The sequence below is a fragment of the Neopelma chrysocephalum genome, unplaced genomic scaffold (assembly GCF_003984885.1).
Source record: "Neopelma chrysocephalum unplaced genomic scaffold, ASM398488v2 Primary Assembly neopelma1_147, whole genome shotgun sequence".
NCBI classification, from domain to species: Eukaryota; Metazoa; Chordata; class Aves; order Passeriformes; family Pipridae; genus Neopelma; species Neopelma chrysocephalum.
In genome coordinates, this window is record NW_020897809.1 from 747,020 (window position 1) to 764,101 (window position 17,082).

Genomic DNA, 17,082 nt, shown 5'->3' on the forward strand with positions numbered 1-17,082 from the left:
GAGGGGGCGCGGGGCGGGCGGCGGGTCCGCCCCCCCGGCAGGGGGCGACCTCAGGGCGAGGGGGCCCGGCGGGCCCGGCCTGCCCCGCTCTGTCCCCCCCGGCCCGTCCGGCGGGGCCGGGCCTGCTCCGCCCCGGGGCCCCGGGCCTGGCCCGCCCCCTCCGCCCGCTCTGCCTCCTGCGCCGGGCCCGCTCGACCAGGAGGTCTCCGCCCCCGCCGCGGCCTCCGCCGACCTTTACACGCCGGGCTGGCCGGTGCGTCCCGCCGGGCCGGGCGGTGGGAGACCCCACGGGAGCTGTCACCGCCCGCCCCCGCCCACGGGAGGGGCGGCCCGCGTGGTTCCCCGTCCGGCCGCGCGGAGGGGAATCGATGTTGAAACAGAGCGCAGGTTTTTTGGTTTGTTTGTTTGGGATTTTTTTGTGGGTTTTTTGAGTTTTTTTTTTTACCTTATTTTGTGGACAGCAGAAGTTTGTTCCTGTTTTTTTGGGCTTGTCCTGCCAGGTCAGCACGCAGTTCCAAGTTTGTTTTGTAAAAGCAGAAATTCCAGGAAACCGAATAACCTTGTGGTTTTCCCTGGCCTTAAAATATCCTAATTTTAAAAAACGATGAATTTTTAAACAGGTACTTAAAGCAGCATTAGGAATATGATCAGTAGTAACAGCCAACTTGGAGCTCTGTTAAAAAGGGAAGTTGGACAAATGAGGACAGAGTATTACCACAAACCATGGTTTTGTGCTCTGTAGCTTGTGAGGATTTTATTTCTTTGTGGCATATTTTTTTCCACAAGTGAACTCCAGTGTTGACAGTTTGTGGTGCTTCCGCTTTAACTTCCACGTGGTTATTTCAGACTCAACAGGTTCAGGCAAATTGCTGTCAGGTATCTCATCTGTTTAAAGAATATTTGTGATGAGAGGGAGCATTTTATTTCCTCTTAAAATGAGGAATTCTTTGTGTTAAAACATAAATGTGGAAGAACCCACAGATGTACTGCTCAGCTTACTCATTAGTGTTGTTACATTATTATGTTAGTCTCCTTCTCAACCATACTTAGAGTCATGTTTAGGAACAAACAACCTGATTTAAGCTGGGTCAAAGTGTAGTTATTAGTAGTTATTAGAATTTGAGTTGCCTGTATACATGTGCATGTACAAGCTCTCATGTAATTTTTGTCCATTAATTTAAAGTGCACATTAGTTAATGCCCACATTAATTTCAATGTGGAATCTTTCTACCAAGTTAATTAAAATTGGGATTTTTTTTTTATTTGGGTTTTTTTTCCCTGAGGTACAATTTTTGGGTTTGTTCTGTGGCTCTCTCATTTTCCATTTAAATTGCTAAGACAGGGATTCCGTGCTCATTTCCCAAATAACCAAATTGGTGGCTTTCAGAGTTTACAAGTAGATTTATTTTCACTTAAGAGTTTTGATAGTTTAAAATGTGTGTCTGTGTGGAGTCAGTGTGTTCAGAACCTCCTAATCCTTCCCCTGGACACAGCACCAGTAAGGGAGTGACCTGTGGTGGTGTTGCAGTTGGTGACACTCCAGTGTGTCGATGGACAGGAGGGTGGAGCTGAGCTGCTCAAACTATTCCGTGCACTGAGTCAGGATTTGTGGTTAGAGGTCACTGGACTTGATTTCTTTGCTGTTCAGAGGTGTCTCACTGAGGTGACTCAAGCACTAAAGTGTCTGAGGTTTCAAAAACATGTGAGTACATCGAGGAATCTGAATATTTCTTTGGGTTTCCCTTTTTTTACCCCTGACTTCAGAAGAGTAAAACACTCGTAAGCCCTTTGCTGGGTGTGCTGGAACAGACATGTGGGTTTTCAGTAGCGGTGTCCACAGCGACAGTTAAGGCTGCAAATATTTGTCTTTCAAAGTCAATTCCTTTGAGTAAGTGCTTTGCATTTTGTTAATATCAGTTTATTGATTCAAAGTGTATTTCGACAACAATGGTGCTTGGGAAAAAAATCCATTCCTTAGGTTATTAGATGTCCTGACTGAAATCTGTAATAGGCCACGATTTTCAAAACTTATTAAAAAAAAATTTACCACCACCTCCCCCACTACCCCCCCGAATTTAAATCTGCTCTGTTCTTCTGGTTCCTGGAGAACAGTTTAAGATGGAATTTGTTCAGCAACTTGTCCAAGGGAAATAGTGAAAATCAGGGCTGCTCTTCCAGGCCGCCTCTCCAGCAGGCTGGGCGTGTTGCTGATAGTTACAGGTTAGTTCATACTGTCTGTGTTCTGGTCCTCTCTGCAGAGTTTTTCACTTTGATTTAACATGGAATTCTTGAAAAAAGTGAATGCAGTAGGAGTTTCTGTGGTGGCATCTAGAATAGTAATATTTGTCTGAATAAATTGGGAGGGATAAGCCTGTGGAATAGACAAGATGCCTTGGTGAGACATTTACTGTCATTGCTGCGTCCTGATAGAAAGGGTGGCATTTGTGTGTTTGAGTTTTATTTCAGGAAAATAGCTGTGTGTCAAAACCAGCTATTTAGGCTGATAATGTGCTTTACTGGGGCAATGCTCCAGGTTTTAGGGACTGTTGGGATGTTTCCGTTTTTTCCTGGTTATGGTTGGGCACAGACTGTCCCAGAGGGCAGTGTGAGCAGTTCTTGTGGTCTTCCTGACTGGAACTTTGTTGACCTGTTGCAGGTATTGCTGGACCTTTCTCATTTCCTAGCAGCAACAGTTAAGGGTTGTTAGAGGAAGTAAAGTGTTTTTGAGATTGCAGGAGAGCCTGAACATGCCCTGTACCAGCTCTGGGCTCACAGGGCCCTTCTTTCTGTATCCCCTGGGTACAGGATGAAAGTGGAGGTGTCGGAAATGGTTGAATGCAGATTCAGTTACAGCACTTGCGTTCTAGGGCCCAGAGTGGATTTGTCTGGATGTTTATCTGTGATGTTTAAAAGCTCTGAAGTGCTGCTGGCAAGTGGTATTCAGTTAATGAAAAAGGAAATGGAGCTTTATGAGCTCAGAATAGTTTTCCTTTTCAAAGGTGTTTCGGGGTGTGTGTGTGTACAATCTCATTATGTTTGTTGCCTGCATTGAGGCAGTGTTTCTTCCTAAGCAATTTGTGCATTTGCATCAAATTTCCTGGCGTAGTTCTGAGATGAATGAATAATGAATGCCCTAGATAAAATCATAATTACTTATGATTTAGAAAACATCATCTTTCTTTATGCTTAGGTAGTTTTTTTGTTAGCATGTGCTCCCTTCATATAGTACTTATCAAAATGCTGTTCTTGTAGTCACAGATTTATCTTTCCATAGTCTTGGGGTGTTGATTTTTGTGCAGTTTGTCCCAGTTTCATCATCAGCCAGGTGATTTTCACTTCTTGTCTCCCATTTAACTAACAGTCACAGTACATTAAATTCAGAAGCACCTATGAGACAAGAAGCAGAACTGTAGGATTGTTCATCCATTCCCTGAGTGAGGAGGTGTCCAACACTCAGTTAAGCATGGTGGTGTTTTCCAGAGAGAACTTGGGCTATAAATGGTTATATAATCTGTGTTGGCCTATGACTGCCTTTATAGTCTGTCATTTGACTGATCCCTGAATCTGTATTTCAGGAATTGAAGTGTATGTCACTGTCTTAAACACATCTGTATTTAATATTGTTTTGGAAAGTTCTTTTTCTGTGTCAATTATGACAAATGAGTGTTTAATCTCATGGCAGATGGATATTGGCCATGTTATGGCTAATGAAATGCTGGGAATCTGTGCAGTTTTGGATGTGAAGGAAGCTCTTTTGCTTTGATTTCTCAGCCCCACCTTCAGTACAAGGTCAATTTATAAATCAGGATTGGGTATTCCTTCCTCCAGAAGTTATGACTCTTCACAGCAATCACAGTCTGTCAGGTTGGAAACTGAGGGCACAGCAGTGTTTTGAGACAGATTTTTGTTCTAGTTGATTTGTCAGATTGATAAAAGCTGACACTTGGAAATTTAGAAACTTAAACTGAATCTACAGTGATAGTTCTCTTCATTAAATGGTACCTTAACAAGTCACTCAGTTCTGTAGAGGGATTCTCTTTTGAGAATGAGAAGATAAATCTTCTGTCAGCTGCTGTCATGAAAGTAAAGGCTGATAAATCTGAAGTAATTGCTCCAGTGCTCCCTCCTGTGATCATCCTTCCTTCCTACTGGATCCACTGGCTGTTCTTGGAAACCTTGAACAAGTGGTCAGGTGGTGCCCTGCTCTTTCCCAACCACCGCTGTCCTGAAGCTGCTCCCACTGCCTGCAGCTGCTCCCTGGCACCGTGTACCTGATATGTTTGTTGGCACTTCCACTGCTGTCTGGAGGGTGTTAAACTGCAATAATGACACTGATCACAGTCCTGCTGCCCTGGCTTTGTTGGTTCTGGAGTAAATCACCAGGAAGGACCAACTCAGGTCTGCTCCTGGAGTGGAGGAGCAGTGGAGCTTTTAGGAGGTTCAGCAGTGAACACCCCTTGGGTGAGGTGTGCATTCCTCTGTCCTGGTCAGGGCTGTCCTGCACCAGTCAAGACTTGTGTGCAGTGTGCATGTGTTCTTTAGTCTTCAGGCACAGGACCAAAAAGAAACTTTCAGCTTTGAAAGCAGAATGCTGTCACTTGATCTTCTCTCTCCTTGTTGCTGAGTATTTGCCTCTTTCGAATGACTTGTAATCTTTGATTTAGGTTATTTCAATGAATATAGTTACATGGTGGGATTTCTTGCTCATTTTTATGCCCTTTCTTCTTTTTCTGGTTGTTCCCTCTGCCTTAGGCTAAGCCATGACTTCAGGAACTGGTCATGTGGACTCCAAGGCTGAGCTCACTACTTTGCTTGAGCAATGGGAGAAAGAACATGGCAGTGGGCAAGACATGGTCCCTATTCTCACCAGGTAAGATCTGCTAAGCAAATTCCTAAATTGAAGTATCTGAAGTTACTTGACAGCAGCTTTAACCACGTTTTTGCTTGAGGTTTTCACCTACCTGATAACCTGTAATTCTTTTTCATGGTCTGGAAGTTGAACTATAATACCACACGGTATTTTAATGCAAATTTTTGGTGAGAAATTTAATATTGCAAAGATCTTACACAAATTGTCTTTAAAACATGAATTTAATTCTCATAAATAATAGAAGTCAGGAAAAATAATTAGAAGTTGATATAAATCTGCTATCTTAACATGAAGCTTCTGAAACATTTATCGAGATGGAAATCTGTGAGAATGTTGTTCCATCATTGGTAGTGTGAGAGGTTTGAATTTGCAGTAACGTTGGTTAGATTAAATGAAAGGACAAGAGTAGTATTATTGAAGTTCATAGAACATGTTTGAAGTGAAATTTTGAAACTTGGTTAATTATTTTAAACTGTGTGTTGATTGACTGGCCTTGTATTGCATATGTGAGGAACATATTCCCTGGACCAGTAAATTGTTTTTAGGAGCTGTGTAGGTAACACCATTAATTATAAGACATCATCTATTACAAGAGAAACATTTGAATTATCAGTTGGATTTGTAGTTTCCCAAGCCAGACCTCAATTGGGTAGGCTGATATTACTCTTGATTTAGCAGGAGATTCACAGAAATTCCTCCCAATCTCTCCTCACACGTCTGTTGGCAGACCCATGGCCTGCCTGGTGTGTGCAGGACTGAACTGCTCTGGATTCCAGGAGCAATCCAAGTTTATGTTCTGCTCTGCCCTGTGTTATGGGGTCAGACAAGTCAGCTCATGGAGTCTGAGCTGGCACTGGGTGGAAGTAACAGGAATCTGGTGGAGCTTCTTGCTCAGGTCTGTGCTGTGCCTCACCTACTGGGCACAGCTTTTTTTGCTGTTCTTACAACATGTTAAAAATAGCAGCTCAGAAAGAGGGAGATGAGCAACAGAAAACCAACCCTAAACACTTGAAAATTAGTAGGTCTCTTGAAAATTGTGAGACATGTTTTGGTGTGTCTTTGGGTCTTGTCTGAAGGAAACATATGTGCTATTTCAAGACTTTTTTTTGTAGGCATAACCAGAATTTTACTGTATTCTAAGAAATTTAAAGACATTTGAATTAAACATGTCTTTTCTTGTGTTTATAGCAGTCTGGCACTTCTTGCTCCCACTCAGCTCCTGGAACTCCCTACATTATTTATGCCCAGACAAGTCTGATAACTCTCTGTTGATTCTCAGAGTTTCTGTGCAGCAGGCAGAGTGGTTATGAATGGTGAAAGCTTGGGTATTTTGGCTTTAGTGCAGATAGTATAGATTTATTTAAGGTAGATAGCAAGGGGATCTACTGGCTCTGTCAGGAATTGCATTTACACTGCCTCAGGTATCAAGGAAAGCCATGTGTGTGTTTGGAGTTTTAGGTATTTAGATATTTAGAATTTTCTGGTGGAGGGACTCCCCAGGAATCCTCACCAGCTGGAGCTTGCATTGGCCAACATCCTGAGGCAGAGTAATGCCCTTACATACTGTTTTAGTCTTCAGGCAGAGGAAGTTGTGGTCAGACTTGTTCGTGAGTGATACTTTTCTACTTCCTTCTGCCTCCTGAGCAAAATGGATGAAAACTTCCCTGTGTGGATGGGGGTCTGTTAAATGTGATACTGAGGCAGCACGTGTGAGTGCAGTAGAGAGGGGTTCAGCTGTCCTTGTCGGACAGCAACAGTGAGGTTTATGGGCCACAGCTGAATTGTCACTTCCAAAGAAGCTGGTTTTCTGGATGTACAAACTCTGGAGTGTTAGAAGGTATGAACTGGATAAATTGCTTGGAAACCTGTCAACAAACAACAGATATTAAATATACTTAGTTTTCCAAAATATTGTAAATTGAAATGATCCTGCAAGAGCATCAGTTCACAGACTGGAAGCGAGTCATGTTCAACCATTCAGGCAAATCCTGGGAGCCAGATCCTTCGCTGCATCCCAGGAGCCTCTTTCATCAGGGGATAAATCAGCAGTTTAACACTGTAACTTTGATCTCCACAAACCAAGTGTGTTGTGACACGGGATCCTAGAGCATTTTATGCAGTTGCAATCTGCTGTAAAGGCTCAGGTTGGTCATTAATGCCAAGTGCTGACGTAGGGCTGGATTAGGATGGGTTTATGTTATGCTATGTAGGTCACTGGGAACTTCTCTGTGTACCAGTGCCCCTTCCTGCCCCACTGCCCAGGTGAGCTCAGTTTGTGGCAAGTGACAATGAGGATCTGACTAACTTTCCAAAGATAGTTGTAAAGAGAAAAAAAAAAGAGTTAGAAGTAAGGGGAAAGAATCCCTGCCTTCATGTAAATCCAAGATCTTGTCTGCAAACTTTGAAGTGGCAGGAGAACCAATATAATGCCAAATGAGCGAAGGAAGTCTTGAAACCTGAACAGAAGCTCTGTGGTTTTGTTAAATCCCTGTGTGCCAGGTGCCGGTGTTAGAAGGTGGGAATGAGCTTTTGTTAGTTATTTGACTCTTCTGTTGCTCCGATTGAGAATTGACAAAGCTGTTGATCTGGATAGATTTGTCCAAGTCAGGTCACAAACCACCTTTGCATGTGTTAGTTAAAAGAAGGGTATTGTAAGGAAACTTGATTTTTATTTTTTTCCCCTTTTTCTTTTTTCTTTTTTTTTTTTTTGAGAGTCAATTTTAAAGAGGCAGTGATTTTTTTATTTTACTCAAACAATTGTGACTAATTGCCTCAACCCCCCCCATAATTAGTGATTCACGTGCCTGTTTCATCCAACCTGTGATAATGTTGTTGTCCCTGAAACCACTGGGAGCTGGCTCACTGTTTGGCTGCCTACCCAGACAGGATGCACTGGCCAGAGTGTTGTGCTCACTTTCCATACTGCTTGTCTGTCCTTTCTGGCATGTAATCAAAATGCTAATTTTCACCTTAAAAGACCTGACAAGTCGAGGGTGCTGCTTCCCAACTCCTCATTTGTCTGAGTTGTCTGTCAGCAGACGCCCCTCAAGCAATTAGTTCTCGTGGAAAAAAATGAGGAGCTGGCAGTGGAGTATTGAAGTAACTTGCTTTTGCCAGAATTCCTTGAGAGCTCAAGCTGTGCCACCTATTATTAACAAGGGACATAATTTGCATCCCTTCAGAATCAGGCTTGTAAAAGTAAATATTGGAACCCCACAGGATCAACAGTTTGTTGAAAGATAATTGTCAGATCAGAGACAAGTAGGAAAGTTCTCTGCTCATTCCTAGTGAGCTAAATTACTGTTCCTACAATCTGGCAGGCATTATCCTTGGTCAGTGTAGTTCAGAGGCAGGACTAAGTACATTTTTGCCTCTAATTGTGCCTGGGAACACTGGATATTTTCTGGAAAGTAACAGGAATAGAGTAGAAGTCAGTGCTGTTCTGTAAGGGAAATCCCCTGTGAAAGACAAATATTTTTCCAGGGGTTACTGAAGCCTTCCAGCAGTTTTCCCTCCCCTATAATAAACTCTGCCTAGATTACTACATTGAGGTATTAAGACCTTGTTTTAAAATGCTGTGCTGTACATAGACTCTGGACCTCAGCAGAGGGAAGGGAATGATGTTTTATACCTAGGAAATAAGATTTAATTTGCTAATGTTTTTTCAATTGAATCGAGTGCTCTTTATTTCACATAAAACTGCATATATTTCCACTGTAACACTTCATGGAGAAAGACAGTGGATAACTATGGGATTATTTATTGCTTGACCATGAGATAATTTCCCTCGTCTTGATTTTGTTTAAATAAAAGTAATAATTAATTCCCGTACTGCTCATTCTAAATGAATTGGAGCATAGGATTTAATGTGTCTGCTGAGGCCACTCCTCAGTTTAGGAGAAGGCATAGCTTCAAAACAACCCTCAGTTTTTTTTTCTGGTACAGGGGAGCATTGAATATATTTTGAAGGTCTATGAATGAGGAGCTGGCTGAGTTTCTCCTTATCTTATCCATTGTGGTAGCTGATATGTGCTAAAACATTGATAGCTGAATAGAGATTACACAACATTTCATAAAAGTATTTAATATTTAATAATTATACAACATGATTGAAATTTAATATGCAAAATAACAGAAAACTATGTAGGCAGTTTGAGCAGCTGCCCTTGCACACACTGAATAGGGAGGAGGACTTAAGTCACCTGTTCAGGACTGATTCTGCTGCAAAGGAAAGACACTGTGGTGGTGAAAAGTACTACTCAAGCCCTTTATTTGCTCAAGTTCTCTACACCACCAGGACTCTAAAATGAGTAAATAAAAGGTGTTGGCCCCACAGAGTGTATGTGCAACTCTGGGGTGTTGGTACAGATTCAGTGGGTTTTGGAGCGCAGTGGGAGGATGAGATAGTAGAGGCCAGTCTCTTTTCTCTGCCCTCTGTGGTGGACAGTCTGAAATCCTCTGGTGGCACTGAGTGGTGTTCAGGTGACAGTTGATGGGCTGGTTTAGAGTGCTTTGTCAGATGTGTTAATGTGGGGAGCACTAGGAGCAGGCTGAGTGTGAGTTGTGTTCACTGGATGTCATTCCCCCTGCAGGATGTCGGAGCTGATTGAGAAGGAGACTGAGGAGTACCGCAAAGGGGACCCCGACCCGTTTGATGACCGGCACCCAGGTAAGAGTCCTGAGCGGCTTGGGCAGCACCAGCTCTGTCCCAGGGAACACCTGGTAACTCATATTGAGAGTAAACATGTGCTGACTGCTCATCAAGGTCTGATACTGCCTCTGCGCTGGGAAGTGGTGCTCTGTGGTGCTGACAGTAGAGCATTCCGCAGTCAGTTTGGGATTAGCAGTTCAGAATTAATCCTGGCATCCTGAGGCAGGTACATGAGTGTTTCCCTGTTCCTCCTGCAGGCCGAGCGGACCCGGAGTGCATGTTGGGGCACTTACTGAGGATACTTTTCAAGAACGATGATTTCATGAATGCGGTAGGTTTGCTTCAAGAACTGCATCTGTCAATTCCTGACATCACCTTGGGCTTTTATTTCCTGTATGCTGGTTTATCACAGTACTTGTTTAATATTTATTTTAATGGTGTCAGGACCATCTCTTCCATAGCAGTGGTTTTTAAAATGGGTTTAAGAGCAACTCATTTGCCACTGTTAAAGTGACTCAAGGAAAGGGAGTTGATGAGCTGTTGGAATGTGTGTAGCAACAATTGAATTAATTCTTTCCAAGGTTTATCAGTCTCTTTAAAGAAAATGTAGGTCTTCGAATACAAGTACAAAACCATAATTTCTTTCTGTAATGGAAATACCACTGATTCCAGTGCCCTGTCTCTGAATTCATGGAAATGCTGGGCTGCCTGTAGGAGCAGAATAGTATGTGTTAGCTCTAGAAGACTCAGGCAGAGAATTAGGAGGCAGGAATCTAGCTTTCCTCTTACATTTTTATACTTTAACATGACTTAACAGCTAGAATTTTTGTTATCCTCACATCCTTGCAACCACCTGTATCAGTACACATTGCTATAAGGATTCTGACAGATAGCTTGCATGTACCTCTCTGTGTTAAACTGCAAGTGATAAGCAAATGTAGGTACAATTAAAAACGTGCTATTTCTTACATTAGTATTTTTTAGCAATTATCTTTTCATGTTTACGCTGTTACTGTCACAGTTTTTTAAAGCATTTGCCTTTACAAATGAGTTCAAGATAAATATTTAGTCGGTGAAAAGCAGATCAGAGGTTCTCTGATTGCTTCTCTGAGAAGTAATTTCCACTTCTGAGGCTCTGAGGGAGCATGGTAAAGGCTGGTTGTGTCGAGATCCAGGGCTCAGACTGGCATTCCTTACTTTATCGCTTTGCTGCTGTGGGAGCTGTAAGGCTTTCATGGCTCTGGTTTTGGTCAGAGTCTGATTTCAAACCAATGCTGTTCCTGATCTTCTCCAGCTAGTGAATGCTTATGTGATGACAAGCAGAGAACCTCCACTGAACACTGCTGCCTGCCGACTTCTGCTGGATATCATGCCGGGACTGGAAACAGCTGTTGTCTTTCAGGAAAAGGTATCGCCTGTGCTAAGGCTTGGTTTTCAAGCTTGCTGTATTATGTACTCCAACAAGTGTTCCCAAAGGACAAATGAGTAAAAAGCCCTTTTGAAATCCTGTCCCTGTGAGACAATCTTTAGTCTTACTAATGGTTTGGGACTTCCTAATTTTGGCTTATTCAATTAATCAAATATTGGGTATTTCACAGCTTTTTAAGGTGTAATGTGACTGATTCGAACAGGAGCTGGAACCTAATGTAATGTTTTGGGAAATGTTATAATTTGAATTGTTATGTGATAGGCCTGTGAATGGAGCAGCCTGTAAAGAGCACGCAGGACTTGCTGTGGGAGTCTTGCCTAGTGATCTCCAGCTACAGCAGAGCGATAGCGTTACTAGAGCTGAGTGATAAGCAAGTCATACTTTAACTAAGCAGTCTAAAATCCACATGCTTTGTGGGGATTATCTGGAACTGTGATGGACAGCTGACTCAGACTTGTGTATGTTGACAAGTGGGTTGTTCTGAAGGAATGCACAGAGAGCTGAAAGGGAGGAGAAAGTGAATTTCACTCCTGAGCCACAGTTTCCTCTTCTGTAAAAATTTGTTTTTCTGAAGTTTGCAAATCAAGTAGTGCTTTATATTAAAGTTCTAAATTAATTTCTTTACTAGGGAAAATATGGATATGGACTCCAAAGTGTGATAAAAGAAAAGAATAGTTTTCTCCCTTTGTGAAAGATTTAATTTAATTTGAGCTCTTTGTGATCTGTCCAAAAGCTAAGGCTGGGAGACCTTAATCTAAAAAAATTTGAAACCAAAACCATAGCTTCCCATTTTTGGAGAACATAGCTATTTCCAGAGACTAAAGCTCTCTGTAAGATGAAATTAAATTAAGTTTTGCACTTAAGAACTTTTTTCCTTTTGATTTGAGAATATCTAGAGCTCTGTTCTGGCACTTTGGGCTCCTGGATGTAGGAGACTTTAGGATATGCATTGGATGAGAGTGCTGTTCTGGTCACAAAGAGGCCCTCTAGCGACCAAGGGATTTCACATTTCATCAGTTACAATTTTTTAAAATTACATAAGAGCGTTTAAATAATAATGCAATTCTTTAAATATATAACAGGCAAGTCTTTGAAAATCTGTAAGCTGAGAGTTCTCATTGAAATGTGTGTCTATTCATTATTGCTTTTTTTCTGATCCTGTATCGTATTGTACCTATGATTCAAATTATGTGCAAGATTCCCATCGTACTGATAATGTGTTCCTGTTTGATGTTTCAAAATCCATTAGTGATTTAGAGGAAAAAAAATTAGTCTTTCATACTAAAACATTGTCTTTTTAGATGGGTGTTTTAAATTTAGCCAAATTCCATTTTACTTAATGTAAGTTCAACATGGCTTCTTTGAAATCTGCTAAATTGCTGGAGATTTCAATTAGCGAAACTACCAAGAGCTTTGGGCTCCTTTGTTTGGACTAATCAATTCATACCTGTAGTGTTTTGCTGCTTCCTAGGAAGTACTTTGACTGGCCACTTCAGAAGGTTTTTGCAGGTGTGCAAATCCAAATATGTGATGCCTGGGAATAGTTTCATGCAGCTTAAAGTGTTCGATTTCTTTCTCTTTTTTTTTTTTTTTGTTCCAGATATTTTTATCCATTGCATGACCGGTAGGAAATCTAGCCTGGTCATTACTAGGGGTAGGGAGAATTGTTCCCAACAAGTCCTTTCACCGGGACTGAAAAGTTGAAGATGAAATGTAACTGTTGGAACTGCATTCTTTTTTTCTCCCTTCTAGGAAGGCATAGTTGAAAACCTCTTTAAGTGGGCACGGGAGGCTGATCAGCCACTGAGGACCTATGCAACGGGGCTGCTGGGGGGAGCTATGGAAAACCAGGACATCGCTGCAAATTACAGGGATGAGAACTCACAACTGGTAATCATCTCTCAGTCATTTCCCCTTTGTAGAGGGCAGTTGCCTCTACTTTAGTTTAATTTTTTTTTGTGGGGAGCTCACATTCGTGAGTTAATATATGGGTCTTACGGTGCATCTGCTGTTTGGAGCGTGTGGCCTGATTATTCTGTTGTACCAGTTGTGTTAAAATTGCCAGTGGAAACCTAAGAAGTCAAATACTTTACATTTTAATGAGACTCGTAATTCATAGTTTCCTTAAAGAAAAATTTTCAGCAGCTTTACATCTGTAACTTTTGCATGTTGTGATTTACCCACCAGACAGGGGTTATAAAATGAAAGGTAAGTCAACATGGAGACAATTATGGTGAAAATGCATTCACTGCTCTTCTAATCTTTAGAAGTAAAAGTGTGACCTTTGGTTTTGGGGCCCTGCAATTTACCAAAGCTGCTGCTTTGAAAGGGAATGTTGCCTTTATTCCAGGCTAGGCAGAGATGATGGAAGGATGCTGCAAGATGCTCTGTGGTTCTGTTAACACCAATATAGCTCATCTGCTCGTAGTGGCTTTCAAGCCACTTCCTTCTCACACAGGAGACTTGGTGCTGCTATTTTAGAATAAAAGTAACTGTAGCAAAAAGGATTTGAGTTCTACTCGCTTTGAAATCGTTATTTCTCTGGGCAAATGTACACCACAGCATACTTGGCAATTCATGCTGTGGAGTGGCTTTTACATGCTCATAACAAAAAATATGGCTGAGGTGAGTTGCACGATCAAAACAAGAGGTGTGTTCTCACGAGCGCTGCTTTTCTGAAACAGGTGGCTTTGGTGCTTCGCCGGCTGCGGGAGTTGCAGGTCACTGAAATGACTACAAAACAGGAGAACAAGCGTCCCAGCCCTCGGAAAGTGCCATCGGATCCTCTGCTGCCTCTCGATGAAGAGGCTGTGGATATGGATTATGGGGAAGTGACAGTAGATGGAGAGCAGGAGGAAGTTTCTGGTGATATGGACATCTCCTTTCATCTTGATTCAAGTCACAAGACCAGTAGCAGAGTTAACTCTGCTACAAAGCTGGATGATGGGGCACTGAGGAAAAGCAAATCAGGGAAACAGCATGAGAGAGACGGCTTCCGGAAGGCCAAGCAAAAGCTGGGCTTTTCCACCTCGGAACCAGAGCGGATGTTCGTTGAGCTGTCCAACAGCAGCTGGTCAGAAATGTCCCCGTGGGTGATTGGCACTAATTACACACTTTACCCCTTGACTCCTGCCATAGAGCAGAGGCTGATTCTGCAGTACCTGACTCCCTTAGGGGAGTACCAAGAGGTGAGCAGATGAGGGGGGGAGGAAGCACTAATGTGCTCCAGTTCTCCTGACAAAGCTGAGTGGTTTGTGGGGAAAAATCTGCACAATCTGCACAATTGTTACAGTGCTCTCTGATGTTTCCTGTTATGATTGAGATAGGTAACCTTTCCTGAGTGGCTGATGACTTTCAGATTGATGAAGTCATTAGTTTGAGTATTACTTGGTAGGTAATACTCAAACTTGAACCTAGCAGGTGTGTGGTCTATAGTTGGAGCATGGCACTAGGGATTTTATTCCGTGTTTCTGTTAAATTTGGTGATTGTTTACGTGACACAGGGCAAGTCACTTTGTTTGAAATACAGACATTTCTCCTGTTTCCTATGGGGGATGTGATAGACTCCTGCAGTTAAAAGTCTGAGAAATAACTTGAAATTCTAAATGAAGTGGTTTGTGTAACCTCTGCAGTAGTTCTGATGACAAGTGACAGGGCAGGCAAATGCTTTTGAGAACTGATATTACTTAAATGGACAAAGTAGCATGGGCATGTCAGATACCAAACTAGGTTTTCATTTTCCATGTTTCTTTCTTTTTTTTTTTTTTTGAGGTTGTTTAGCTTAATTTATAACAGAACAAAGCAACACAGTGTTGCTTTGTGATATACATTGTGTGTGCACATGTGTGCCTTGCTTCTGTGAGAGCCAGAAACCATGATCCCCCTAACACCCTGCATGCTTCATGTGCCACCAATAACAGGATATAAAAATAGGAATTAATAGCATAAAGCTGTTGCAAAAGAATTATGCGAAGGGTTTTGGTTTGTTGCCCTGCTCTCCTGTTTTTTCTGTTCAGTTGTTGGGGAGTTGTCTTTGCACAGATGGAAGGTGGAACCTCTCTCCAGGGTGGTATCTGTGTGGACTTCCATAGCCGCACTTGAAGGAGAGTCTTAAGATTTCCGTGTGGCAGCTGCCATGCACCTTGCTGCAGTCAGCAGATGTTTTACAAGAGGTCTGTTAACCTTTATTGCTTCCTATGGATGGAGCTGGTTACCACTGACCTCTCATAACAGGTATCTGCTAATAGGGGGAAACTGGGGGTTTGAGAGAGTATAAACCAAAAGAGACCTTGTGTTTCCCGTGAAACATTCAGCTAGTGTCCCATTTTTATTTTTCCCAGCTATTACCCATCTTTATGCAACTGGGATCAAGGGAGCTGATGATGTACTACATCGATTTGAAGCGAACCAATGATGTGCTGCTCACTTTTGAAGCCCTTAAGGTAAATTACTTTCATAGTACATAAAATATGTCGTAAACATTGTAAAAACACTGAATATATGCCTGCTACCTGTCAAAGGCAAGTGCTCACCTTCTTTAGACCCGTGTCTTGCAGCATTCCCTGGGATTGGAATTGGCTTTCACTCAACTTGAATGCATTGCAGTTTTGTTTTTAGAACTCTCAAGTATTTAAAATGAAAAAACAGGACAGGGAAGATCTTAATTGTGTAGGAAATGCCAAAATTTCACCTGCCTATCTGAGGATGATAAAAAATCCTTCTTTTATCAACTGCTTGTGTTCCTGCTGCCCTTAGATGGTATTTCTGAGTTGTTCCACTGCCTTCCATCTCAAGAGACTTTTGTGAGGGGTAAGAAGCACAAGCATCTTACTCCCAGAAGCCTCAGCATGATGTTTCTGAGCTTAGTGTTTGAAATACAGTAGTTTTGTGTGAGTAGTCTTTTAAGGTTACTTCCCAAAGGTACAAAGCCACACAAAATAACCAAGCCAAACCTGCAGTGCAGCAGCACAAGTTAAACTTTTCTATGTCTTCTTTCCCCTCTTTCACAGTCACTTCTCTGCCTCTGATCCTCCAGTATCTTCCTCTCTGTAGCTTTGCCATTTGAGAATTTATTTCCAAGGAGCAGTGTTTCTACAGGTTACCTCAGTTGGGAGTGGAGTGGGGTTTACAATGGTCCTTACTGTTTCCTCTTAAGGTGCTGGTAATACAGAAAAGTAATGTGCAGTACACTTCAGTGCAGCTGCAGACTTCTGTTAAATTGCCTTTACACTTCATTTTGTATAATTCTTCTTGTCAGCAACATGGCAATAATCAAAGTGTGAATGGGAATTTAATAAGTCTTAGTGATAATAGAAAGTGAGTGAATTGGAAAAGAATAAGAAAACCTTAAGGTGGCTTGTTGGATAATTTGAGTTGCTCTTCTATTCAGGATGTGTAAAATGAAGTGCTAGTGCCTTTTTTTGCTTTTGTCATTGGGATAAATATTACATTCTGGGTTGAATATAACGGGAGGAGGAAATGAGGTGGACAAAGCATGGAGCGCTCGCTTTTTCTGCTGTTTTTCTGTGGGTTGGCGATGGAATTGATGACAGTTTGAAGAATTACAGTCTGCTTTTATCCTTCCTTAGCATTTGGCATCACTGCTGCTGCACAACAAGTTTGCAACGGAGTTTGTTGCTCACGGAGGAGTGCAAAAGCTGCTGGAGATTCCTCGTCCTTCCATGGCAGCAACAGGGGTGTCCATGTGCTTGTATTACTTGTCGTACAATCAGGATGCCATGGAGAGGGTAAGAGTCGTCCTTGTCCCGTAACTGCAGTGATTCTATCGTTTCTCGGTGTTCCTACCTGTGTTCAAACAGTGAATAAACATCTCCTAAGCCAAAAAGCAAATGTATGTGGATGACGATGACTGTGGTATGTGCAGAGGCACTAGAAGGTATATGAATAATAGTGTATTTGAGTGTTTTGTTTCAAGGGCATGAATTTCAGTTCCTAGGGAATTAACTGAAGATCTTGTCAGCATTGTCTCAATGCTTTCATCACTCTTTTCATCCTATTATTCCCTCTTTCCCTCAAAAAAACCCCAACAAAAACCTTCTCCATTCTCATTTGTCTTTCTTTTCCCATCTATTCCAATGGATTGCCATAGCTGAGATTGCTTTTTCCATCCAG

At 42.1% G+C, this 17,082-nt stretch overlaps 1 protein-coding gene across 6 annotated transcripts in view; it reads left to right on the forward strand.

The window, feature by feature from the left end:
* The window catches only part of DCAF1 (DDB1 and CUL4 associated factor 1), a 55,596-nt gene that overhangs the window by 5,160 nt on the left and 33,354 nt on the right, over positions 1 to 17,082 (forward strand). For 3 of the 6 annotated variants that reach the window (XM_027700491.1, XM_027700496.1, XM_027700497.1), the window contains exons 2-9: positions 4,753 to 4,870; positions 9,463 to 9,539; positions 9,779 to 9,852; positions 10,816 to 10,929; positions 12,703 to 12,840; positions 13,635 to 14,138; positions 15,291 to 15,392; positions 16,539 to 16,697. In XM_027700491.1, the coding sequence (XP_027556292.1) occupies positions 4,761 to 4,870; positions 9,463 to 9,539; positions 9,779 to 9,852; positions 10,816 to 10,929; positions 12,703 to 12,840; positions 13,635 to 14,138; positions 15,291 to 15,392; positions 16,539 to 16,697 (1,278 nt within the window). In that variant the 5' untranslated portion in view covers positions 4,753 to 4,760. Of the gene's footprint in view, positions 1 to 310; positions 388 to 482; positions 501 to 1,333; positions 1,703 to 4,752; positions 4,871 to 9,462; positions 9,540 to 9,778; positions 9,853 to 10,815; positions 10,930 to 12,702; positions 12,841 to 13,634; positions 14,139 to 15,290; positions 15,393 to 16,538; positions 16,698 to 17,082 lie in introns of those variants that run through there. The other 3 variants (XM_027700494.1, XM_027700495.1, XM_027700492.1) reach the window with 3 other exon arrangements.